This window comes from Rana temporaria, chromosome 5 (genome assembly GCF_905171775.1).
Source record: "Rana temporaria chromosome 5, aRanTem1.1, whole genome shotgun sequence".
Classification (NCBI taxonomy): domain Eukaryota; kingdom Metazoa; phylum Chordata; class Amphibia; order Anura; family Ranidae; genus Rana; species Rana temporaria.
The window spans coordinates 160,144,865-160,172,057 of NC_053493.1; the positions used below are offsets into that span (position 1 = coordinate 160,144,865).

The 27,193-nt window shown below is 45.8% G+C and overlaps 1 protein-coding gene across 3 annotated transcripts in view; it reads left to right on the forward strand.

The window, feature by feature from the left end:
- GRB10 (growth factor receptor bound protein 10) overlaps positions 1-27,193 on the forward strand; it is a 244,748-nt gene that overhangs the window by 129,879 nt on the left and 87,676 nt on the right. For all 3 annotated transcript variants that reach the window (XM_040353310.1, XM_040353308.1, XM_040353309.1), the window contains one exon: positions 13,172-13,310. In XM_040353310.1, the coding sequence (XP_040209244.1) occupies positions 13,172-13,310 (139 nt within the window). The remainder of the gene's footprint in view (positions 1-13,171; positions 13,311-27,193) is intronic.

Sequence of the window (27,193 nt, forward strand, 5' to 3'; positions counted from 1 at the left end):
TGTCAGTGCCGTAGTGTCGTCTGAGCTCCCCCCTGCAAAACCGCATGGTTTTCTGCTGGTGCAGTGGCGGTGTTGGCTTTTTTCCCTGTCAGTACAGCCAGGCTAGAACATGCAGGGGAAGGAGAAAGCCACGTGCAGGGATGGGCGGGACTTGCGTTCCAAGCTGGCTCACAGGGCGTGTGACGTCATCGGTGGGCGCCTGGAGACGCTAGTTCCGGTCTCAAAACGGCACGAACTGGGAGGCTGGTCGTTTAAAAAGTGAAACCCAGCAAAGGCTGCGGACCACTACAGAGGCAGGATGGACTCCTTTGAGATGCCTGCACAGGCAGCCGAATCAAGCCCTAACACCAGCTCCTCACAGGTAAGCCTGAAGTGTATGTACTTTCTTGCACAGCCTGTGAGTGTCTTTCCCCTTGTAACTAGTAGGAACTAGGTAAAGGGAGCACATTTTTCTTTCTCCTGCACGGGGTGTAACGGAGGGTATGTTGCAGAAAATTTACAGGGTCATTTGTTCTCTTGCAGGCGAAGACTCAGGACAAAGCCCAAGCGCAGCCACCAAAAAAGAAATGTGCAGTGTGCGGAAGTAAACTGAGCTCCTCATGGAGTTAACCAGTTTGCCGCTCCTGTATTTCAGGCCTAGTAAAAGATGAGGTAGTCTCATGTCAGAAAATACTGACTTCAGTTAGTGATGAGCTTAAATCTACTTTTAGCTCTTTCAAAACTCTAATTGATAAATTTCTGGCTCCCACAGAGGGTCAGTCTTCAAACAGAAAGGCTTCAGTTGGTAGCATTCCGCAACAAAGGGTGGAGAGTAAAGACTCTGAGGCTGAAGCCAGATCTACCCATTCTTCAGACGATTGAGGGTCAGATACAGGGCCCAGGGATGGAGAATCCTCTAGGGCAGGGATATGCAAATAGCGGACCTCCAGCTGTTGCAAAAATACCCAAAAAGTCCCATCATGCCTCTGCCTCTGGGTGTCATGCTTGTGGCTGTCAGTCTTGCTATGCTTCATGGGACTTGTAGTTCTGCAACAGCTGGAGGTCCGCTAATTGCATATCTCTGCTCTAGGGGCTCAAGATGTCTTATTAAAGGCTATTTATACAACTCTTGAAATGGAAGAGGAGGAGGTACAATTGTCTAAGCATGACCTTATGTACAAAGATTTGCACAAGAAGAAATCTAAAGTCTTTCCAGTGCACAGTTCCCTCCTTGATACTACCAAGCTGGAGTGGGAAAATCCAGAGAGAAAACCTTTTTTTCTGGTAACCTAAAAAGGTTTCCATTTGATGAGGATGCAGCGCAGCCGTGGAACAAAAATCCAAAGTTAGACGCACCTCTTTCAAAAGTTTAAAAAAATTCGGACCTGGAATTGGATGATATGGGCTCGCTTAAGGACCCGATGGACAAGAGGAGATATTATTTTTCAGAGCCTGGGATTCAGCTATGGGGAATCTCAAACGGGCTCTGGCCTCCACTTGTGTAGCCAGAAACCTGGAAAAAAATGGCTCACACGGATACAAACCCATCTGTTGGCAGGTACCTCTAGGGAGGAGATTCTAAAATCCTTTCCTCTCCTTTTTTAGTGCTGTGTTTTTTTTTTTTAGCTGATTCTTCCGCAGAGTCGGACTTCGGTCCTAGTAAAATTCAGCCAGGAGAAGCCTTTGGCTTAAAACCTGGTCAGGTGATGGAGCCTCTAAATTGCACCTATGTGGGGATCATCTTTTTGGCCCAGGTCTGCAGGAAGCACTGGAACGTACAGGCGATAGAAAAAGGTCTTTCCAGAAAACAAGAAAAAGCAGACAGGCAGAAAAAAATGTTGTGGCCAAAACAGGCAGCAAAGTCCTAGAGAAAAGGACAACAGGCCCAAGAAACATTGGGCAGGGCAGAGGTAGAAGGGGTGTTTTGTTTAACATACCTCAACAGCCCGCCAAGCCACAGTGACCAGCATCTTCCTGTGGGAGGAAGATTGAGGGCCTTTCTCCCACAGTGGGCAGCAGTCACCTCAAGTCCCTTCATTCTGGATCTAGTAGTAAATGGGTACAGGCTGGAATTCTCCTGCCAACCACCAGAGCGACTATTGATCACCTCCCCTCCCAAAGATCGGGGAAAAAGCGAGGGCTCTGGGTCTCCAAATAGACTTTTTAGACCAGAAAGTCCTGTTCCCCGCTCAGATCAGAGCAAAGGGTTCTATTCCCATATTTTTTTTTATCAGAAAGCCGTCAGGAAAGTATCGGCTTATTCTGAACCTTCGGTCTTTAAACCGATCGATCAGGTACAAGCATTGTATGGAGACAGTGTTCACAATCAAAAGCCTGCTTTACCTAAACTGCTTCATGGCCACTTTGGACTTAAGGGACTCTTATCTGCATGTCCCGATCCATCCAGCATTCCAAAGATTTTTGAGAATAGCGGTGAAAATGGGAACAGAAATTCGTCACTTTCAGTTTCAAGCCCTTCCCTTCGGGCTGTCCTCGGCCCCACGCATTTTCACAAAAGTGTTGGAGGCACTGGCTCCGCTAAGGTTAAAGGCGATGACTATTATCCCTTACCTGGACGACCTCCTAATAGTGGCAGAGTCTTACAAAAAATTGCTAACAGATCTCCAGACTGTACAGGACTTCCTTCAATCCCTAGGCTGGTTGATAAACGGAGAAGTCTTCCCTAAATCCAGCCCAGAAGGTGAAGTATCTGGGCTACGATTTTTGCTCAGTAGACCAAAAAGTTTTTCCCCTCCCGTCTTTCAGGACAGCCCACAATTGAGAGATACTCCTCCTCTTCCTCTAGGAAACACTGCGCCAGCCCATAAATTTCTCACTCCCCCTGCCAGACCTCAGTATTAGTGTTTCCTCCGGTGGGGAGACACTGTGCATGGGAACCTAGGCCAATTCAGGCAGAGGACTGAGGCCATCTATTTTACCTTAAGGAAGCAGAGGCTTCCAGGTGAATCCTGGTGCGGTGCAGGCCCACCATTAGCCACCCCTTCCACGCCGAGCGCGGCTCCTGGTTGCGGGGGACCCCTATCTCGTCCAGCGGGGCGCAGCGGGGGGGACATCCAGGCTCGCCCTGTACTACAGGCCGCAAAGAATTTTTTTGAACCGAGCGGGCTGGACGGCGGGTGACGTCATTTCCGGCGTAGAGCGGATGTCTCCCCTTTGAACCGCGACTTCCGGTTCCGGGTCGCGGTGCTGATAGGAGGTCCGGGCGGACGCTGGAGGGAGTCGGATCTCGCACAGGCGAGGAGAAAGCTCTCAGCAAGCAGCCACCTGCAGTCATGTCGGCAGCATCTCCAGAGCCAGCCCTGACAACTGACGCTACCTCCAGCGAGCCTAAGGTAAGAGTACCCTGGGGAGGGGCGCTCTCTAGCTTAGGTTTGCCTCTCCATGTAGGGTTCAATGCATGGGGAGGCAAGCCCCCTGGGTGGCCAGGGGAGGGGGAGTCCTTAGTCCCAGGGTTTATAGGGGGCTAGGTGCACTCCCAGGGTTGTAACTAAATTTTTTAAATTTTTTAAATTTTTTATTTTTATAACTGTTGTTTTCTGCCCTTTCTGTGTTTCAGAAAGCCATTGAAAAAACGGGTAGTGGAAGGCATAGCTCAAAGAGGAAGTGTGCCTCCTGTAGGGATGTCCTTCCAGAAACATGGACTAAGGTCCTATGTAGGGATTGTATTCAATCCCTGGTCAGGGAAAATGAATTAGAACAGGAGTCAGGACTTGCAGCCTCTGTTAAAGAACTGTCATCCACGTTCTCCTCATTCAAATCTCTGTTTGAGAGATTACAGCCTTTGGCTGTCCCTACCCTGGTTACAACCCAGCCACAGGCTCAGGGTCCTGCTCCTGTCATACCCATTGCAGCAGCTATGGCAGATGTTTCCGCAGGCCCTTCCCAAGAGGAACAGGTTCCTCCAGATAGTGCCACCTCTGATTCTCAAGAGGGGTCAGAGGGAGAGGACCAGGACGGGGAGTCCAGGAAGCCCTCTAGGTACAAATTGTCACTGGATGAGGTAGAGGACCTCTTAGGGGCAGTTTACACAACCCTTGGTATCCAAACCGACAAGAAACCTCTTACCCTCCATGATCGAATGTACAGGGGTCTGGAGGAGCAAGAGAAAAAGGTCTTCCCAGTACATGATATACTGGTTGAGACCATTAAGAAGGAGTGGCAGGATCCTGAAAGGAAACCCTTTTTTTCCAGATCCCTAAAGAGGAGATTCCCTTTCTCAGAGGATCCTTTATCTGTTTGGAACAAAAGCCCCAAATTAGACGCCGCCTTCTCCCAAGTGTCCAGGAACACGGATTTAGCGTTCGAGGACATGGGGGTTTTGTCCGATGTTATGGACAAGAGAATGGATTCCCTATTAAAGAAATGTTGGGATTCTACTATGGGGAATCTTAAACCAGAACTTGCCGTCACGGTAATGGCTCGCAATCTGGAGCATTGGCTCTCTAAAATTCAGGAGCACATTGAAGCTGGTACGGATAAGGAAACTATTTTAGCCTCCTTCCCTACTATCCTGCAAGGAGTCGCTTATATAGCGGATGCCTCAGCGGAGTCAGTCCGCATGTCGGCCAGATCGGCGGTTCTGGCTAACTCGGCCAGAAGGGCCCTCTGGCTCAAGACTTGGACTGGCGACAGCGCCTCTAAATCCAAGTTATGTGGTATTCCCTTCACAGGGGACCTGCTTTTTGGCCCAGGCCTTGAAGCAGTACTAGACCGCACGGCGGACAAAAAGAAAGCCTTTCCTCCTAAAAAGAGAGTCACAGTACAGGCAGGAAGGGGGTTTCATCCGCATAAGCAAAAAGGGGCCAAACCAGCGGGCCAAAAGAGGGTTTGGACCCCCAGGGGCAGAGGCAGAGGTGGAGCGATTTTTCACCCTCCTGTCCAGCCCCCTAAAAACCCATGACTTGTTAGTCAGGGTGGGAGGAAGACTGGGGACTTTTCTCCCACAATGGGAATCAATCTCCCCAAACCAGTTTGTCCTGGCGGTCATAAGAGGGGGATACCGACTGGAATTTTCATCACCTCCCCCCCAGAGATACCTAGTCACCCATCTACCCAGGGACAAGGAGAAATCCGAAGCCTTGTTGGGAGCTCTAAGGGAGCTAGAGGATCAGAGTGTCATCCTCAGAGTTCCAAGGGCAGAGGAAGGAAGGGGATTTTATTCACACATCTTTGTGGTAAAGAAGCCCTCGGGAAAATACAGGTTAATCCTAAACCTAAAACCTCTGAACAGATCCATTTCATACAGGAAATTCCGTATGGAATCAATTTATACAGTCAGAGCCCTCCTTCCCCTCAATTGTTTCATGGTATCTCTGGACCTCAGAGACGCATACTTACACGTCCCGATCGCAGAGAATTCTCAGAGTTATCTGCGATTGGCCGTGGACCTAGAGGGAACGATTGTACACCTCCAGTTCCAGGCTCTGCCATTCGGGCTATCCTCCTCGCCCCGGATTTTTACCAAAATCCTGGCAGAACCCTTAGCGTTTCTGCGACTTCAGGGAATATCCATCATAGCCTATCTGGACGACCTGCTACTTTTCGCAGCCTCGCCAGAGCAGCTATCCAGGGACCTGGAAGTGACCAAGAAGGTTCTAACGGACCTAGGGTGGTTACTGAACCTAGACAAGTCCAGTTTAATTCCATCCCAACAGATCACTTACCTAGGGTACCTGCTGGATTCTACTCTCTCAAGAGTGTTCCTCCCGGTAGAGAAAGTCAAGAAGTTGGACAGAGCAGTAGCTTCCCTCCAAAACAATCAACAGGTGTCACTAAGGTCCCTGATGTCAACGCTAGGTCTGCTGACATCTGCCCTCCCAGCCGTACAGTGGGCAGGGATTCACTTTCGCCCACTGCAGGCCTTCCTACTAAGGGTCTGGGATCACAGCCTAGAAACCCTAGACTCCTTGATTCTAGTACCCCTTCAGGTAAAGAGATCCCTCTGGTGGTGGAGAAAGGCCACCAACATTACCCAAGGACGTCTGTGGATTATCCCGGTGTCTCGGGTGGTAACCACAGACGCAAGCGGCAAGGGCTGGGGAGCGCACCTGGGGTCCCTTCCAGCGCAGGGTACCTGGGGTCTCCAAGATCTAAAAAGATCTTCCAATTGGAAGGAGCTGAGGGCAGTGGGCCTAGCCCTCAGGTTCTTTCAGGAGGAACTCCAGGGACACCACATTCAGGTGAGATCGGACAATTCATCGGCCGTAGCCTATTTAAACAAGCAGGGCGGCACGAGAAGCGAAAGTTTGTCGGTCCTGACAGCAGAGATTCTGGGCTGGGCCGAGATCCACACCCTCTCCCTTTCGGCGGTCTTTCTGAGGGGAGAAAGAAACGTAACAGCAGACTTCCTCAGTCGGAGGCAGCTGAGGGAGGGCGAGTGGACCCTCAACCAGGAGGTCTTTCAGCTCCTGAACAAGAGATGGGGAACTCTGGAGGTGGACCTCTTCGCCTCAAGAGAAAATGCGAAGGCCCCCTGTTTCTTCTCCCTGAACAAGGGAGAAGGAGCAAGGGGAGTGGATGCCCTGTCCCAAAGCTGGAAGTTCGGAAGATGCTATGCATTCCCACCTCCGGTACTTCTTCCAGCAGTACTGAGAAAATTCCAATTAGAGCACACCTCTCTAGTCCTGGTAGCTCCTTACTGGCCCAAGAGGGCTTGGTTCTCAGTCCTCAAACAATTAGCGGCAGAACCACCCTTATTTCTTCCTCAGCGGGAGGATCTTCTATCACAGGGCCCAGTCCTATGTCCACAAGTCCACAGGTGGAGGCTAGCAGCGTGGCTACTGAGGAAGCCATACTAAGATCCAAGGGATTTTCCGAAGGTTTAATTGCCACCCTCCTTAATAGTAGAAAAAAGGAGACCCGCAAAATTTACAAGAAGGTTTGGCTTCGTTTCAACGAATGGTGTGTAAATTGCCCCTGTTCTGTACAGAGCCCCACGGCTGTCTTAGAATTTCTTCAGTGTGGGGCAGATAAGGGTCTTTCGGTTAGCACCCTTAAAGGGCAGGTTTCGGCACTTACGGTGTATTTAGAAAAACCTCTGGCCACCAGTCCCTGGATAGTCAGGTTCTTTAAAGCACTATCCAGACAGAGACCAGCTCGAGGGCCACCCTTCCCCAGTTGGGACCTGTCTCTGGTATTGCATACCCTAACGGGTACTCCCTTTGAGCCCTTAGATAATTGTTCTCTAAGGGATTTAACCTTAAAAACAGCTTTTTTGGTTGCAGTGACCACTGCTAGGAGGGTCAGCGAGCTAGAAGCTCTATCGATCAGACCCCCTTTTTGTGTTATTTTCCCGGATCGGGTCGTTTTCAAGACCGATCCAGCCTTTCTTCCTAAAGTGACTTCAAAGTTTCACAGGAGTCAAGATATAGTTTTACCCTCTTTTTGTTCCAACCCTTCGGGGGAAAGGGAACGACGTTTCAGTACGTTAGATGTTAGGAGAAGTATCCTACATTATTTAGAGGTGACTAAACCGTTTAGACGGTCAGACTCACTATTTGTTTTATTTTCTGGAACCAGGAAGGGATGCAAAGCATCCAGGCGCACTATTGCCAGGTGGCTAAGACTAAGCATTGAGCAAGCATACACTTTGGCTGGTAGGGATATCCCTACAGGAATTAAAGCACACTCCACTCGAGCGCTGGCAACCTCTCAAGCAGAAAGAGCGGGAGCAACGCCGGAACAGATTTGCAAAGCAGCAACATGGTCCAGCTACACCACCTTCGTTAAACACTACAGGGTGGACCTGGTTTCGGCAGGTGAGCAAGCCTTTGGACGAAAGGTTTTGCAAGCCATAGTCCCACCCTAGTTGGTAAGTTCTCGGTTATCCTCTCAATTGTGGGCTGTCCTGAAAGACGGGAGGGGAAAAATAGAGTTACGTACCGGTAACGTCTTTTCCAGTAGTCTTTCAGGACAGCCCTGGGTACCCACCCGAATAGAGGAAGTCTGATTTCAAGACCAGGACATGATGTTGATATGTAATTGTATGTTATTAACATGTTCTTGTGTCTCCCCAGCTGACCGGAGGTGCTCGTATAAATACTGAGGTCTGGCAGGGGGAGTGAGAAATTTATGGGCTGGCGCAGTGTTTCCTAGAGGAAGAGGAGGAGTATCTCTCAATTGTGGGCTGTCCTGAAAGACTACTGGAAAAGACGTTACCGGTACGTAACTCTATTTTTCTCCCAGAGAAGGTCTCAAAGATGGTGCAAGCAGTTTCAGCCTTACAGACCAATCAGTTGGTCTCGCCGAGGGAAGTTTCAAGGACAGTAGGTCTGATCTTGTGTTTCCCTGCAGTGCCATGGGCAAGATTCCATCAAAGACCATTGCAGATGTTTCTTCTGAAAAATTGGGATGGAGATGTGAGGTCTCTGGAGTCAAAAGTTTTGTTTCCTACCAAGGTAAAGAAGCTTGTGGTGGTGAAGGACAAATCCTCGCCTAACAGAGGCCTGCCATGGTCCATTCCTGTATCCCAAAGGATCACGACGGACGCGAGTTCCTGGGCATGGGAGCACACCTCAGCGACAAAGTCGCACAGGGAAATTGGTCCTTGAGGGAGGCAAGAGCTTCATCGAACCAGAGAGATTTTAGCGGTTCAGAGAGCCCTGCAGGTTTTTCAGTTGGAAATCAGGGGTCACAATCTCCAGATCCTATCCGACAACATTGCGACGGTTGCATACCTAAACAAACAGGCTGGGCTCTTAAAGTGTGTGTGTGTGTGTGTGTCCATGTGCCCATCCGTGCCATTCTCTCTACGTATATAGTCGTGCGGTGGTCCTTAAGTGGTTAAAAGCATCAGTGCATCCCTAGTAAATATGCCACACTAAAATTGTGCATGCCTGTGAAATGGTGACAAACTACAGTAATCTCTGGCAACAGTTTAAAAGTCTTTGCAGGTCACCATTTTAGGGTTAAACAGAAGTTCTGGTCCTAGAATTATTGCTCTCGCTTTGCTGCAATACCTCACGTGTGGTACAATCACCTTTTACGTGTGTTCCACGCATGTGTTCTCATTTGTGTGCGAGCATGAGGGGCAAGGGTGCTTTAAATTGTTTAGATATATCACAAAGGAATAAACATGTAAAAATTATCTAGCAGCTGTATAGCTGCTCAGATCATTTTTACATTATAGAGCATCACCATCTCACCATCTCAAGGTTAAAACAAAACCTAGCAGTGTCATGAGTGCAGCTGTAGCCATGACCCTGGTAGCACCACTGAAACCAGAGGACGGAAGAGTATGTCCATTTGTGGGATGACTGACACTAGCTTTTACAATAAGCAGCCATCTTCCAGTGAGTACAGTGCTCTGCAGTGTGAGGGTGGAGTGATTAAAATGCTTGTAAGGGTTTTTTTTTTTTTTTTTAGAGATTTTTCCTCTCAATTTGTCCTGTTTATCATTATTGAAAGTGAAAGAATCCCAAATTTTGGATTGTCCCCAGAGAAGTAATAGTGGGGAAATCTTCCAATGGGCAAACTAGTTCTGGTGGGTGGTCCCCAATGAATTTGCAGGGATTTCCTCTCCTGTTTGGCTATGGGACAGGAAGTAGAGGAAAATCTCAGCAATGTGACACGGATGGCAAAAAAAATAGTTGTAACCTTCCCTGGCTCAATGAAAAAAGTTTTGCCTATAACTCTACTTTAAAGCATTTATAATTTTTTCGGAATAGTTACAGGATTGTATGAGAAACTAGGAAGTACCCTGGGCATCTTGTCAGTAGGAAGGAAGTACAAGCTGGTGGCAAGATCATTGGTACATTTTGAAAAGGCATAAGAATGGGTACAGAATATGAAGTTGGAGGAACTAAATAGGGATGCACCAATATATCGACCACCGAAAATTAAATTATCTGTCAAAAATAGGGTTACTGCCGTTTTGTCAATAGAAAAAAAAAGTGCCGATAATGGCATGCTGTGCCCTATTGACATCTGTGCAAAAAATGCTGCACTCCCTCCCCCATTGACTTTGGTACAAAAATGCCAGCTACATTAACATTTTTTAACCACTTGCTTACTGGGCACATATACCCCCTTCCTGCCCAGGTGAAATTTCAGCTTACGGCCCTGCCTCCCTTTAACGGACAATTGCGTGGTCGTGTGACATGGCTCCCAAACAAAATTGACGTCCTCTTTTTTTCCCCCACAAATAGAGATTTCTTTTGGTGGTATTTGATCACCTCTGCAGTTGATTTTTAAGCTATAAACAAGAGCGACAATTTTGAAAAAAACACAATATTTTTTGCTATAATAAATATCCCAAACTCCCCATCTATAAATATGCACTGATTACTGTATAAATGTGACTGGCAGGGAAGGGGTTAACAAAAGGCGGCGAGGAAGGGGTTAAATGTGTGCCCTGTGGGGAGGGGACTGACTGGGGGAGGTGACCGATCTGTGTCCATATGTACAAGGGACACAGTATCGGTCTCCTCTCCCTGACAGGACGTGGATCTCTGTTTACACACATTTACGGTCCTTCTCAGTAACTGGGTAATCGCGGGTGCCCGGCGGCCCACGGGCACCCGCATCGGGTTCCCAGTAACGCAGCGGGTGCGCACACTCCCTAGTGGCTCTGAAAGCCATCGTGCCGCCGTCAATTAACGGTGGCCGGTAGTGAGGAGGTTTAACACTCCATTTCAGTTTTTGGTAATGTGCATTGAGACTTTTCAATTCGGCGAACCACTAGAACAAAATCTTTCGGCCAAGGAAGCCATCTTGGCCTCTGATCTTCAAATGCCATGGGAGCTGCACATGTGATCAGTTATGACATCAGCCATTTCATGGTTTGACAGTTTAGTTTGGTTGAGAGCACAAGCAAATAAGTTAACTTTTGGAGAAGTTCACCTTTGGGAATACTTAATTTTTAGGGTGGAACATGCAACATATTGCCAGTGCTGCATTTCAATCAACAGATGGGAATGAATGTATCCACATGTACCAATGGTATCTATGGGATTACTATTCATGTGAAATAACTTCTTTAAAAGAAGTTCTCGTATTTTCAGCAAGTCACATACAGTGATGGTATTCATCCAGCCTACTTGTATTGACCATCAAACTGATATTTGTATATTTGCAATTACAGTAGGGAAAATTGATTCCCTGCAGATTGTCTAAGTTTGCCCACTTACAAAGAACTGAAGGGTCTGAACATAGGTGTAGTTTAAACGATAAACAGAATATCAACCAAAAATCCAGAAAAAAAAAACATACAAATGTTATATATTTGCAGTTCAGTGAGTAAAAGTGTTTAATCCCCCTACCAACAATACTGTCTCCCAGACTGGCTACAGTATGTGCTCATGTGGTACACAGATTAGTCATGTCAATTTTAAAGTGGAGGTTCACCCTTTAAAAAAAATTCTGACCTCACACGGAGTTGCGCCATCCTACCGACAGAATGCCCGTGTTTTTTTTTTTTTTTCTCAGCACATACCTCTTAATCCCGTGATTGACAGGCTGTGACTAGCCTGTGATCGACAGGCTTCCGAACGGCGCATACTGCGTGTCACAGGTTGCCGACAGAACCCGAACGTCGGTGCGCAGGCGCCGTATAGAGCCGCACCGACGTTCGCGTTTTTTCGGCAACCTGTGATGCGCAGTATGCTCCCAAACACAGGCAGTGCTTGGGAACGCCCACTCCCGCGGGATTGCTGTGAGGTGAAAATCGGGATTAAGAGGTATGTGCTGAGAAATAAAAAACAAACCACCGGCATTCTGTCGGTAGGATGGCGCGACTCCGTGTGATGTCAGAATTTTTTTTGAGGGTGAACCTCCACTTTAAGAAGGTGCTCCTAACAGTTCACTGTGTAGGGCACCTGTCCACAGAACTTTTTTCTTCCATTCAAAACTCCCAATCATTGGCAAGATCAAAGAACAGGGACAAGATTGTAGATCTGCACAAGGTTGGAATGGGCTACAAGACCATCAGCAAGAAGCTTGGTGAGGAGACAACTGTTGAAGGGATTATTCGCACAAATTTGCAAATGAAAGAAATGCAAAACCAATCGTCCTTGGTCTGGAGCTTCATGCAGTATTTCACCTCCATATGGCAAGGATGATCATGAGGCATGAGGGGATCAGCCCAGAACTACACGGGAGGAGTTTGTGAATGATCTCAAGGCAGTTGGGACCACAGTCCCCAAACCATTTGTAACACCATACGCTGCCATGGATTGAAATACTGCAGCGCTCGCAATGTCTGCCTCAAGAAGGCACATGTACAGACCCATCTGAAGTTTGCCTATGAACACACTAAATGATGCAAAGGATTGGGAGAAAGTGCTGTCAGATGAGACCAAAATCGAGCTCTTTTGTATTAACTTGACTCGCCATGTTTGGAGGATGAGAAATGCTGACTATGACCCTAAGAACACAATCCCTACAGTCAAGCACGGAGGTGGAAACATTCTCTCGGGCTGGTTTTCTCCTATAGGTATAGGCCGACTTTGCCACATTGAGGGGCCAATGCACTGGGCCACGAACTGTAAAACCTTGGATGAGAACCACCTTCCCTCAGCCAGAACACTGAAGATGGGTCTTCCAACATGACAATGACTCAAAACATAACGCTAAGGCAACAAAGGAATGGCTCAAGAAGTACATTAACCGTTTGCCAACCAGCCACCGTTGCTATACGGCAGCAGATTGGCCCTCCTGCGCGAATTGCCGTAGCTGTACAGCAGCGCACTCTCACTGCGTGTCGGGCGAACTCTACAGAGGCAAAACGGGGATCTGCCATTTGTAAACAAGCGGATCCCCGTTCTGCGAGATGACAGATCACTGGGAACAGTAGATCTGTCATGTCCCTGGCATCCCACCCCCCCCCCCCTTACAGTTCTAACCCACCTAGGGAACACATTTAATCCCTTGATCGCCCCCTAGTGTTAACCCCTTCCGTGCCAGGTTTTTTTTTTTTTTTTTTTTTTAGCACTGATCATTGTAATGTCCCTAAAGGTGTAATTTGGGGTCAGATTTGTCTGCCGCAATGTTGCTGTCCCTCGGTTTATATTGTCTCTAATTTTTATCATGGGTGTATTTTTAAATGAGCCAGACACTTAATTTCTTTGTTAGCGGGCATACTTGCAAAATCTGCAGGGGATCAAATTTCCCCACTGTATTTTCAGGCCCATCTTAATTCTCCTATACTGAGGGTCTTTTTTTTTTTTTCATGCAGACGCCTACAGGAAGAACAACCGCGTACATCATCTTTGCCAGCAATTCCAAATCCATTTCCAGAGCTTTGCACTCCTGCAGGTTCTCCAGTACTTGCACCAGGATCATTACCTCAAAACCAGCCTGCCAGCAAAAGAAGTGTAAGTATCACCAAAACTAAAGATGCCTAGGCTCCTGATATACAACTTTCATATGTAGTGAGTCCCCTGTCAGAAATGTAAAGCTTTTGGCTTTGATAGCATTGTTCATGAAATAAATCTTCTAGCTCACTTGGAGAACAATTGGAGTTTATTTTAAGTATGTCTAGCCTCACAATAGAGAATCCATCATGGCATATAAGCAGTCTGTAGCAGTTTTCTGTAGAGGGTAAAAGTTGATAACTGTACTTTGTCCAGTTATAGCACATGAGTTAATGCTGGCCTCTGCAGCAGCTTATAATTTCCTTCCCTCCTCTGTAACTGCCTTTTGGGAGTGTCTGTGTAAGCTTCTAAGGTGTGTGTTGAGCAACTAAATTACTACACAAGGTCATATGGTGGAAAGTGCATGCTGACCCATACATCAAGAAATCTCAACAGGAGAATGAAGAGAAGTTCCCGTAAACCTTTTTTTTTTTTCTCTCTCTTTATTGCATTCGGGTTTTTCAAAAAATACAGCTTTAGAAAAAAAAAAATACTTCTACACATCCTAGATGTGGGGTCGGAAACGCACTTATTGTGATCTGCCAGTTGTCCTTGAGCAGATGACCGGTGGGTTGTAATATTGTCCCTCCCTTGCCAACATGCAATTGGCAGAGCTGTGCAGGAAAGCCACGAGCTGGGATCCTGTCAAAAGCTGGCAAAGGCATTCCTTGCAGCATGCCCTTTGCGTAGGTGTGACTGCTGGGTGGGGGAATCCTCTGCCATTTACAGGTGAAACTCAAAAAATTTGAATATCGTGCAAAAGTTAATTTATTTCACTAATGTAACTTAAAAGCCGAAAACTAAATGAGATGGACTCATTACATGCAACGCAAGATAGTTCAAGCCGTGATTTGTCATAATTGTGGTGGTTTATGGCTTGGAGCTCATGAAAAACCCAAATCCACAATCTCGAACATTTTTAATTCATGAAATTAATAAAACACGGATTGTACATAGAATGTCAGACCTGAAAAGTATAAGCGTGCATATGTACTCAGTTTGGGCCTCTTTTGCAGCAATTACTGCCTCAATGCGGCGTGGCATGGAAGGTATCAGCCTGTGGCACTGCTGAGGTGTTATGGAAGACGAGGATGCTTCAATAGGGGCCTTCAGCTCTTCTGCATTGTTCAGTCTCAAGTCTCTCGTCTTTCTCTTGGCAATGCCCCATAGATTCTCTATGGAGTTCAGGTCAGGCAAGTTTGCTGGCCAATCAAGCACAGTAATCCCACGGTCATTGAACCAGGTTTTGGTGCTTTTGGCAGTGTGGGCATGTGCCAAGTCCTGCTGGAAAATGAAGTCCGCTTCCCCATAGAGCTCGTCTGCAGAAGGAAGCATGAAGTGCTCCAAAATCCCCTGGTAGACGGCTGCAGTGACTCTGGACTTAAGCACCGTGGACCAACACCAGCAGATGACATGGCTCCCCAAATCAAGACTGTGGAAACTTCACACTGGACTTCAAGCATTTTGCAGTGTGTGCCTCTCAATTTTTCCTCCATATTCTGGGTCCTTGGTTTCCAAATGAGATTGCAAATGTTGCTCTTATCAAAGACGGCTTTGGCCTGCTAAGCAACAGACCAGGTGTTTTTTTTTTTTTCTTTAGCCCAGGTAAGACGCTTCTGACGTTGTTTGTTGTTCAGGAGTGGCTTGACAAGAGGAATTTGAAGCCCATGTCCAGGATCCGTCTGTGTGTGGTGGCTCTTGAGGCACTGACTCCAGCCTCAGTCCACTCCTTTTTGAAAGTCCAGCACTTTATTGACAATTATGACAAATCACAAACTATCTTGCTTTGCATGTAATGAGTCTCTTGTATATTAATTTCACCTTTTTAAAGTGGAGTTCCACCCAAAACTGAAACTTCTGCTTTTTGGACCCCCTCCACCCCCTCCGGTATCACATTTGGCACCTTTCAGGTCGAGGAGGGAGCAGATACCTGTTAAATACAAATATTTGCTCCCACTTCCAGGCATAGATCACCTTGGTGATCGAGGTGACCTACGCCATGTCTGGCTCAGATCCCCCCTGCTGTCTTCTGGGAGACACATGGGTCCCAGAAGACAGCAGGGACCAGTGGAATTGCGCATCGTGACTCATGCATGCGCAGTAGGGAACCAGGAAGTGAGTCACTAAAACCATAATTCAACTTGCCTGCCACACCCTGTTCTCCTCCATTTTCATGTTTTTTCCCTTTTTCTGCTTTACTATTTATTTTTTCCCAATATCTACACCTTCAGTAGTATAGACACCCGTTTTGATAAAAAAACATTAATCCATAGTCATAAATAGAGATAAGTTTGAACAGCCAAGAGTTCACTACAAAATTGTGTATTCTTGCATAGCACTATAAATAAAGATTGTTCAATTTACATAAGATGAGTTGAATACTAGAATCCATCCTAGAAATGGACCTCAACAGAACATCGAAATGAGGAATAATAGTTTTAACAGGAGAAGTATGTTTAGAATCGCTATATTACCATTCTCAGAAATGAGGATCCAAGGATGGGCTAGAAACTTCTACTTTTTGTATCTGGCGTTACAAGTTCATATGGCAAAATTAATGGTAAGCTGTTTGCCCCACGTGTGTTAGAAAATGACATGGCAATTTTTCATTGCAATGTTAAAGCGGGAGTTCCCCCAAAAAAAAAAATTGTAATATTACATCTAGCAGAGCCAGCATAGTAAGGGCATTTACTTTCGGCGTTTTATTTTTTATTTTTTCGTACATACCTTTTTATATTCTGTTTTTGTCCAGGGCTTCCGGGTTCCGATGACTGGGCTGGGCATTCCTATCCTTCCGTTCGATGATTGACGGCTTGTGAAACAGGTGACCTGTCGCACAACGAGCGTCACCAGATGTCGGGAAATAGCCGAGCTGCGAGTCGGCACTATACGGCGCCTGGGCAATCGGCTCTACACGGCAGGCATCGTATAGTGCCGACTCGCAGCTCGGCTATTTCTGGAAATCTGGTGACGCGTGTTGTGCGACAGGTCACCTTTTTCACAAGCCGTCAATCATCGAACCAAAGGATAGGAACACCCAGTCCCCCAGTCATCGGAACCCTGAGGCCGGGATAGGAACGCCCAGTCGTCAGAACGTGGAAGCTCTGGACCAAATCAGAATATAAAGGTAAGTACAGAGGGAAAAAAAAAACCCTGCCGAAAGTATATGCCCTTACTATGCTGGCTCTAATGTTAAAAATGTGTTTTTAGGGTGAACCTCCACTTTAAGTGGTTAATCCGCGCTAACCCCATGACGAAAAGAATGTATGTTTGTATATTGCATGTATGTATGTATGTATATATGTCAAAAATGTGTCCTTGGATAAAGGAGACGGATGATACTGTTCTTCCACATGACAGCCAGGCAATAATAAAAGTAGCCCCATCCATTCCTTAGGAAGGATTTATGATGCATTCCCAGTGCTTTAAATTTTACTATGTGAAGGACACATTTTTGATATATTAATAAAGTTGTTTGCAAATATTTTTCTGCATATGTTTGCTTGAGTTTGCAATATGTGAAGGATACACTTTAGATACATTTATTATTTTTCTGCACATGATTGTTTGGGTTGCACAAATGATACACATTTCGTATTGCAAACATTCATGTGCACAGTGTAGGGTCACATCTTTAATGAAATCTGCAAATCCCAGAGAACAATTTCGTTGTGTCATTAGTTGCTTATCCAGTAGGACAGTGGTCTCAACTGTGGCCCTTTTTGCTTTTATCCGCCCTGTGAGGCACTATTTCATCCCCTGATAGCAATAATGGGGCTTAATCCCCCCCACCAATAAACGGGCACAATTCCTCCCAATGACACCAACAATGGGACACAATTTCTCCCAATGACCTCAGTGATGATGCACAATTTTTCCCAATGAAACAACGGGGCCCAAAGATGGGACACAATTCCTTTTAATTACACCAAAGATGGGGCACTGTTCCCCCCCCCCCACAGATGTCGGGACCTTTTCTGCTTTCAATGGGCACATTCCGGCCCTCCTAAAGTCTGATGGGCAGTAAACTGGCCCTTTAGAAAGTTTGGAGACCCCTGGAGTAGGATGTGCATTACTGTTCACATTAATGTTAACAATTTTTTCTATTGAACTTGCTGTCATAACTGTAGAAGGACTAATCGGATGAGGCTTATTTTCTGACATCGGTCTATTTACTTGGGTCCAGTAAAATAATAAAGTGGTATTGAGATCAAAACCAAAAATGTAATCTATTGCAGCTTCTCAATCCATTAGATGTGGAGTCTGAACTTTGTTTTCTTTAGGCTTTTTGACGGAAGAGAATTTTGATTTTGAATGGTGTAAGATACCATCTGTGTAATACTTTTTGTAGGAGTGCCCAATGATTGGCGCATTGGGTTATTTATTGGCTGTTCTCCATTTGTGATCGGTGGAAAGTTTTTCCAAGGGCATGTTCCCATATTTTGGAGGTTTGAGTTTTGCTCCCTAGTTTGTTGAAAGAATATATTCATGAATATAGCCTTTTTTTTTTTTTTTGCCAGAGATTTGTTGAGCTGGTCTATAAACCATGTACAGTAGTTGTATTTGGTGCTTAATAAGATGCAAAATTTGGATATAACTATATTCTCGTCAAGGGATATTTTCCTCCATGGAGCTCCCTGAAGGGTTTTAATTGACAATTGGAGGTCGGGGCTTGTATTAATGCCCATCTTAGTCTGGGTATTTAGTTGAAGGAATATACATTTCTAATTGTTCGGGTATTGGAATAGATTGAAGGAATGTAGGTTTGGCCAATACATTATGTAGTCTTAAAGAATAAAGGGTATCTTGGATTGTGGGATATTTTTAAATTGATGCCGACCACATTTCTGGACCAACCAGTTATTGGAGAAGTGATAAAGGTTGAGTAGAGCCCTTCTGTCCATTTTCTTGCTTAAGTTGGGGTATGAGCATCTGGGTTTTTAATTATTTTTTTAATTCCGTATGTATTATAGTGTGCAATTTTGCAAAGGGGTGGATAGGATGACTATCCGTATTTTCCCAAGAGATTTTTTAGGAAGTATCATTTCAAGATGCGCTTCTGCCCATTAATGAAAGTTCATATTTGGATAATGCCCCAATTTTTGTACAGCTTGCCCTCTTTGAAGGAGTTAATATTTGTCGTGCAGTACCTTTTTTTTTTTTTGGGGGGGGGGGGGGGGTTTTTAGTCCTCTTATTCAGTGAGATCAGCTTACTACCCAATGTAAATTGTGGTGGTTTCTAGAGGTAGTGTATGTACTGTAAAGAAAGTAAAAGCTATATGCCATTTTTTTTTTCAGCTGAAGTTGTGTGGTGGAGATTGCATTCCATTGGGAGAGATCTTTTTGAAAGTAGAATCAGACTATGTAGACTGACCTTGTCACTTCTAAAAAAGAGGAAAGGTAATGGAAACAAAAACATGTAAAAAATCAGTCTGGGGGAAGAGCTTCAGAACCAATGGGCTGCTATAGAGAGGGGGGTAGAGTTCAAAGTTTTTTCCCTAAATAGCTTCCTTTACCTTAGTGCAGTCCTCCTTCACTTACCTCATCCTTCGATTTTGCTTTTAAATGTCCTTATTTCTTTTGAGAAATCCTCACTTCCTGTTCTTCTGTAACTACACACAGTAATGCAGCACTTTCTATCTGGTGTAGAGGAAGCCTCTTGAGTCAAGAGGGGGCGAGCAGGAGTGTCAGGACACCCACTAACACACAGCTCCTTTATCTGCAAAGTAGATAGAGTCCTGACCCTCCTGCTCGCCCCCTCAAGAGACTTTCTCCACCAGGGAGAAAGCCTTGCATTACTGTGTAGTTAGACAGAAGAACAGGAAGTGAGGATTTCGCAGAAGAAATGAGGACATTTAAAAGCAAAATGCAAGGATGAGGTAAGTGAAGGAGGACTGCACTAAGGTAAAGGAAGCTATTTGGGGATTTTTTTTTTACCTTTACAACCCCTTTAACTTTGCATTGGGGGGGGGGGGGGGAGGCTGATTAAAGTAAGCATGTGATGTGCTCTTTTTTTTTTTTTTTTGTTAGGGCTTTACTAATGTAGCATAGTCTGAGGCTTTAAAGCTTTTATTCTCTTTGGAGCTTTGGGTTTGCCTGTCAGGTGGGGGAGGGAGTCTGGAGGGTGAAATTGGTGAAAGAATGTGCCAAACATTTTTGGTTGCATTGTTTGGATACTAAAAATTGTCAGGTTTTCCCATCTGTAAAATGTTATGATTTCTGAATGCTTTAGTGTCAAGCACTTCTGTTTTTTGAATTGTTGCAGGTGAATCTGTATAGTCCTTTTCCTGTACAGGTGGAGTGGTGCGGCTCTCATGGATGCTTAACAGGCATTTCCTCTTTTCCTTTCTGATTTAAAGTGCTTGTGAAGTCTTTTATTTTTATTTTTTTATACCTGCTCTGTTGCAGTGGATTTTAGATGGCACCTTTACCAACAGTTGTTGACCCTTTTGGTTAGAAAGAGGTAAATTACAGCTTGTTTACACAAAGTGTATTGCTCCATGCAAATCAGGGATTCCTTATCAAGCGATCATATTTCAGTAGCAAAACCATGGGATATAGCATGAAAGAGAGGAAGGACCGCAATAGTATAATTCTATTTTATTAAACTTATTTAAAAACAAAAATGGCAAGTGGCTCCTTACTATTCGCGGTGCCTGTATCCCGGCACTGAGGCTGCTGAGCTTGTAACAGTAGGGAGAGATGGCCCCCGTCGCTGGAAGGTCTGGCGTGTGCTCCACCACCAGAAACCAGCTGGACCGGAAGTTTGTGACTGTGCGTGACCAGGCCTCGGTGCCGGGATACAGGCACCGCAAATAGTAAGGAGCCACTTGGCATTTTTGTTTTAAAATCTGTTTAATAAAAATAGAATTATACTATTGCGGTCCTTCCTCTTTCATGCTATATGCCATGGTTTAGCTACTAGAATATGATCGATTGATAAGGAATCCCTGATTTGCATGGAGCAATACACTTTGTGTAAACAAGCTGTAATTGACCTCTTTCTAACCAAAAGGGTAAACAACTGTTGCAGCGGGTGAAGGTGGATACTTTACACAGTGGATTTGTTTGCAACACGCATCATTTAATTTTATTTTACTACCGAGGACTTTTGAATAAGTATTGGTGGTATCACTGGGATACTGCACTCTAATTGCATTATCACTTCATGTTGAATTTATATATGGACTTTTATTCACTTCATGTGACTATTGCAAGTCATCTTATATTTATTGGTTTATGTAATTTGCACTGTATGTATGATATATAGTATTTTCACTCTAACTAGCGCCCCCTACCCTCCAATTTTGCCACAATTTATCGAAGTTTCACTGATTTTTCTGGGGAGCAGCTTATTTTATTTATTTTATTCTTAATCGCTGCAGTTTATACATTTATCTATACATATATTGGCGCAAGATTTACCAATTTCCAACATTCAATCTTATGATACTTTTTTTTTTTTTTTCCCTTAATCACTTCTCCACCGCCAAGCCTTCTTACTGATTGGGAATTGACATTGCTACCGCTGTCTGTCTAGTAACAAAATCTGACCTAGGAAGCGGTATTGCCAAAACAGAAAGTAACACTGCCATGTTTCTTACTGGATGTACATCACCGAAATTACTACCCAAAATGAACCCTTTTACAGATGAAACTGTAAACCTATGCTTTCAACAATTGGCTTTTAGAATGTTTATGTATACAGTATTTCAATCATGTGGACCCATTAAAAACACTTGGTTCAATAAATTATAACTGAACATCCATTTTTTTTTTTCCCCCCATATTGGATACATGGTGACTAAAAAGCCAACTTGGGAAACTATACTGTGATCTGCTTGTGCCTCTACATTAGAGCTTCCTGCCCTTGTTTCTGTTTTTTCGTTTAACGAAGGGTCTACCTGGTTCTCGATACAGTACACCTCGCCATTGCCGTTATGCCCACCCTCCACACCTTGTGACCGTATCCCTCGTAAACAGACTGTGGCACTGGGTGACGGCTCGGCTTTGCCCATAATGCCATGAGATTTGATCTGCAACAGCTGTGTTTACTAACGTTTTTATATTTTGCCTTGAGTTTGACTTTCTCTGTTTAAAAGCGTGAGATCTAAACCTGCCCTGGTGTTTTTAAATTGAAACTTTGTGTCTCCTTTTATGATGGTTCAATAAATTACACAGACCTGTTTCTAAACTTTCACTTTTGAGATTTTTTTTTTTTTAGCTCTGGGGCACATTTTATTCAGGCTTTTACTTGCTAATGAGCAGTGACAGGTTTTGGAACAATTGGCAAGAAGTGCACCTCTGACTTTCATCCTGCCAGTTCTACCCACATGGAGATCCAATCTGGGTGGCTGTGCTGACCTAGATTTTCCTGGAAAGCCCTCTAGTGCCATCATTCTATCCCTCAGCAATGCAAAGCTGTGCAATGGCTCACTGGAGCTTTAACAGACACAATACAGATGCTGAGGTCTTTCTTGTTGAGATCTTAGTGCATAAAACTGGGTAGTTCAGTGTTCATCAAACATTTCTGACATGCATAATCTTGTAGAAAGGAACTTCTTCTTATAACCCTTTTTATTCTACTTTTTTTTTTCCAGTCTTCAGTTTTAGAGCAACATTATATGTATATTGATTTGGGCTAATAAGGGGACCTGTTAATGTGGAAAATTATTATTCAGGATTTATATAGTGCCAACAGTTTTGAGCAATGCTTTACATTAGGGCAGACAATATCAGTTACAATAAAATTAATACACGAGGAATCGGAGGGCCCTACTTGTTGGAGCTTACAATTTAAAAGGGATCAGTTTGACAGGCCCCCTTTCCGGAAGACCTTCTGGAAGTTCGGCCCCCTCCTTCTACCAGGCCAATCAAAGCACAGCGCGCGTGCGCATTAGGGAACCGGGTGTAAAGCCGTAATACTTCTCTGTGGGGTTCGCTTACCTGGAATGGCGGTGGCTGCACCCGACGGTCGATCCAAAGATTGTCTGGAGTGCCGACATCCCAGGCTCCCTGGACAGTTAAGTGTCCATATAGTAAAAGTCAACAGCTACAGTATTTGTAGCTGCTGACTTTACCCACTTCAGCCCCAGACCGTCTGCAAGAAAAAATGACCGGGCCACTTTTTGCGATTCGGCACTGCGTCACTTTAACTGACAATTGTGCGTTGTTTTCTAAACAAAATGTACGGTTTTTTTTGTGTTTTTTTTCACAAATAGAGCGTTCTTTTGGTGGTATTTGATCACCTCTGCGGTTTTTTTTGCTCTATAAACAGAGCTCTTTGCTATAATAAATATCCTCCACAAATATATAACCTCCACAAATATAAAAACACATTTCTCCAGTCTTCCAAGGCGGCACACCTGAAATAACGTTTCCTGTCAGGTGGGGCCCACAATCAACAGTTTAAAAGGCCACACCCTTCCCTCTGTCCCTCAGTGATTGTGCTTCCCACAGCGTGGCAGCGAAACAGTTTATTTTGTTTTTTACAGACCAAGGTCTGGGACTGGCGTCTTCCTAGCCCCCCCCCCTTCCCCCACAGGAAATCGGACCTAAAGCAGCCAGTGGTGGTTGCAGGGTCTGGCAAGACTTTGTCACGTCCGGGGGGGGTTCCCTTCTATTAAGGGAGGTAAACCTGAGGGGAAGGTAAACCTGAATAGTGGATTAGAATTCCCCCTCAGTTACTGGTTGGTAGTGGACATTGCGAGGATGTCCATTCCTCCAGGGACCTCACCACAAACTTGCTTCACATACCTGACTGTGGCAGATGGTTTGAAGCCGCTCGTATACCCCCCCATCGGGGGGGGGGCAAGATACCATGGTCAGGATGACCAGCGGAGCCGAGGAATCCCCTCTTTGCCGTTCGACACTGTCGGCGTCCCCTGGAAGCTAGTGCGCATATCCGCAGACTAGACGGTGCGCTCGAGTGAGGTCGCTTCCGGCGCACCGCACCAAATTCCTCCATCCTACCTGACGGTTGGTCTGGCAGCAGGGGATGAAAAAGGTGAATGGATCAAATCCGGCAGCGTCAGAAGTCACCACAGGAGGTAAGTGACTCAGCTGATGGGGGGGGGGATTATTGGGGTGGCCCTAAGGGGCAATGGCTTAAAGGGCATTTATCTTTTTTTTTTTTTTTTTTTTTTTTTTTTTTACAGAAACTGAATGCCCTGCCCAGAGGACGACCAGTAGGTCTAGAGGCAAAGCCTCAAGTAAATCTAAGCATTGTGGGAAATGTGATAAACTCCTGCAGGGACACGCAAAACTTTTCTTCTTTAAATGCATCTACAGATTAGCAGGCAAGGAGACGGCGCAGGCTATTAAGGAGTGCCGGGCACTACAGTCTGAAATGCTAGCCACTCTTCAGTCCTTCAAAGCTATGGTAGAGAATATGGAGAAAGCCCCCATAGGTAAGGAATGCTCCCCCTCTCTCTGGTGGGGACCCCGTTAAGTGTTACAAAAGGATCCAAGGGACCGACTCTAGGTTACTCTGATGAAGAACTAGAGGCCTCGGACCAGAGTTCTCGAGAGGAAGGGGAGGATTCTGACCAGGATAGTCTCTGTGAGGCTAGACCTGGGGGACATATCTTTTCAGCTGAGGACATGGATGGTCTACTGAAGGCTATCTATACCTCTGAGGACATTCAGTTACCGTCCACTCAAGTCTCAGCACAAGATAGACGGTACAGGGTACTTGAAAAAGCTCAGGCCAAATCTTTCCCAGTACACCAATCTCTGAAGGATATCATTTTGAGGGAATGGAAAGAGCCTGAGCGCAAAGTTTTAAGACTTAAAACCTGGAAGCGTAGGTGCCCCTTTAAAGAATCTGTCTTCTTCCTCAGCTTTAAAGTTCCGCGTCTGGATGCCTCGTTGGCTCAAGTATCCAAACGTTCGGATCTGTCCTTCGAAGATTCCAGGAGCATTCAGGATCCGATGGACAAGAAATCTGAAACCTTGCTAAGCAGAGCCTGTGACGCCAACGCTGCAGCTATGGGCCCAGAATTGGCCTCCGCTTGTGTCACTAGAAATGCGGACGCATGGGTTTGCAGGTTAATGGACCACGTAGCACAGGAGAGTAAATCTAAGGAGGTGTTGGGTTCTCTGGAGGTGGTTGGTAAGGCAGTAGACACGGTTGGAACTGCCAAGTCGGCAGCACTTCTAAATTCTGCTAGAAGAGCCCTTTGGGTAAAGACGTGGGATGGAGATTTTACATCCAAGTCTCGTCTCTGCGTTATACCCTTTGAAGGATCTCTGCTTTTCGGTTCAGACCTAGTACAGGTACTGTCTCGTTCCACAGAAAATTCCCTGCAAAGCCCAAGAAGGATAAAGGGAAAACATTTTTTCAAGGGGCCCCCCTTCTAAAGACCGTTTTAAGGGAAGGAGCCGAGGAAAAAGTGGGGTAAGGGCAAGGAAAGGAAAATGAATCATTTTTTCTGGGCCCAGTACTTTCAACAAGGAGTCCAAATGACGCCAACATAAAGGTTGGCGGAAGGCTCTCGTGGTTCCTCCCCCAATGGGAAAGTATCACTCAGTCCTTACATTTTAAACCTGATAAGGGAGGGATACAAACTAGAATTTCTGTCTTGCCCCTCCTCCAAACTTTTATCCTTTCCCATCTCCCCAAAGACTTATTAAAAGCAAGGGGCCTTTTGGGGAGTGTCTGACAGGTGGTCATCATTCCTTTTCCCGTTGATCAGATCAGCCAGGGGTTTTATTCCCACATATTTGTGGTGCCAAAACCATCTGGTAAATTACTGCTGATCATAAATCTACGAAAACTCACCATCCATACTGGTTTAGCATCTACACGGTCCGTAGACACCTCCAGGAGAGTCTTTATGATAACTTTGGACTTGAAGGATCCTTACTTGCATGTCCTCATTGCCCGAAACATCAGAAGTTCCTGAGGTTTGCAGTGCAGACAAATGGGGCGTCTGACACTGGCAGTTCAAAGTTCTCCCTTTCGGCCTAGCGGCCAGTCCGAGAGTTTTTTTACCAAAGTTCTGGCCGAGGTGGTGTCTTCTACACCTCCAGGGGATAGTCTTGATCCCATACTTGGACGACGTGCTTTTTTTTTCAGTCCGGCCCTGGAACAGCTCCAGGCAGACCGAGACAAAGTGCTGTCCACTCTAGAATACCTGGGGTGGCTAATCGGCAGAGAGAAATCCTCCCTAGATCCTGCACAATCCAAGGTGTTTCTAGGGTACTGGGTAGACTCGGTAAACCAAAGGATCTTTCTGCCTCGAAAGATCACAAAAGTGCAGAGAGCAGTGTCTACTCTGCTTGGTACCGGAGAGACCTTTCTAAGGTCCATGATGAGTGCTGAGGCTCATGTCATCCTGCATCCCAGCGGTTCACTGGGCCCAGTTCCATTCCCGGAGACTCCAGGGCTTCCTTCTCTGCTCTTGGGATGGGAAAAGAGAATCCCTGGACATAACGGTACCCCTTTCGGAAGAGACGAGGAACTCCCTAGACTGGTGGCTCAATGCAGACAACCTGTCGGGAGGTCGGTCCTGGACCCAACAGAATCTGTTGATTTTTGACTACGGATGCATGTGCCTGGGGCGCTCATATGGGAGATCTCTTCGCCCAGGGTCCTTGGGACTGGGAGCAGAGCAAAGCTTCCTCCAATTTCAGGGAGTTGTTAGCGGTCGGAAAAGCATTAAACTTTTTCAAAGACCAGGTCCAGGGAAGGGAGGTACAGATCTTATCGGACAATGCAGTAGCTTTGTCCTACCTAGGTCCAGCAGGCTGATGAAACTGACCCAGGAGATCCTGGGGGATGTGGAGAAAAATATTCTCAGTTTCGGCAGTACATGCAAGAGGGTCCCTCAACATTCAGGCCGACTTCCTCGGGCAGCCCATTAATCAAGGAGAGTGGGAGCTAAATAACAAGGTTTTCTCTCTGGTAAGCCAACACTTTGGCAGACCAGAGATAGATTTGTTTGCCTGCAGGAAGAACAGGAAAGTTCACAAGTACTTCTCTCTCACCAGGGCTCCTGCGGAATAGATGCCTTAGCCCAGAACTGGGAGTTTGCCCTGGCGTACGCATTCCCTCCCCTGGTGCTCATCCCCCGGGTATTGCAGAAGCTATCCCGGTCAAACGGGTGCCTTATTCTGATCGCGCCCTGGTGGCTGAAGTGAGCATGGTTCCCCACCCTGAGGTGGTTGATTGCTCCTCCGCTGCATCTCCCGTCCAGACTTAATCTCTCCCAGGGACCAGTGTTACTTCCCGATCCAGGTTTTCTTTCCCTGACGGCATGGTGTTTGAGAGGGAGATCCTCAGGCGTAGGTGGATGTTTGGAAAAAGTGATTGACACACTCTTGCTGAGTAGGTACCCAGTCACCAGACAAGTTTATGCGAAAGTTTGCAAAGTCTTCTCTCGCTGGGCTCTGCCTAGAGAAGGTCCTCTCCAAAGAATCCCCATGGTCCTGTATTTCCTCCAAGAGGGGGTTGACCAGGGCTTGGCAGTCAGTACTCTCAGGGTCCAGGTTGCAGCCTTATCTGTATTTTTTAGACCAAAGGCTGGCCCTGAACTGAAGATTTTTGACAGCCAGGGAAAGGGTAATCCCAGTAAGGACAATTAGGTTTTCACCTTGGGATTTATCCCTGGTATTAGATGCTCTAACCAAAGAGCCTTTTGAGCCGGTGGCTCAGATCTCTGTTAAGTTTCTTTCACTTAAAATGGCCTTCCTTCAGTCAGAAGGGTTAGTGACCTCTACAAGCTCTGACCATAAAAGAGCCCTTTTTGTTGCTCCTAGAGGATAGGGTAATCCTCAGACAGGATCCTTTATATTTGCCATAAAAGTGACCTCAGATTTCCACAGGTCACAGGAGATTGTTC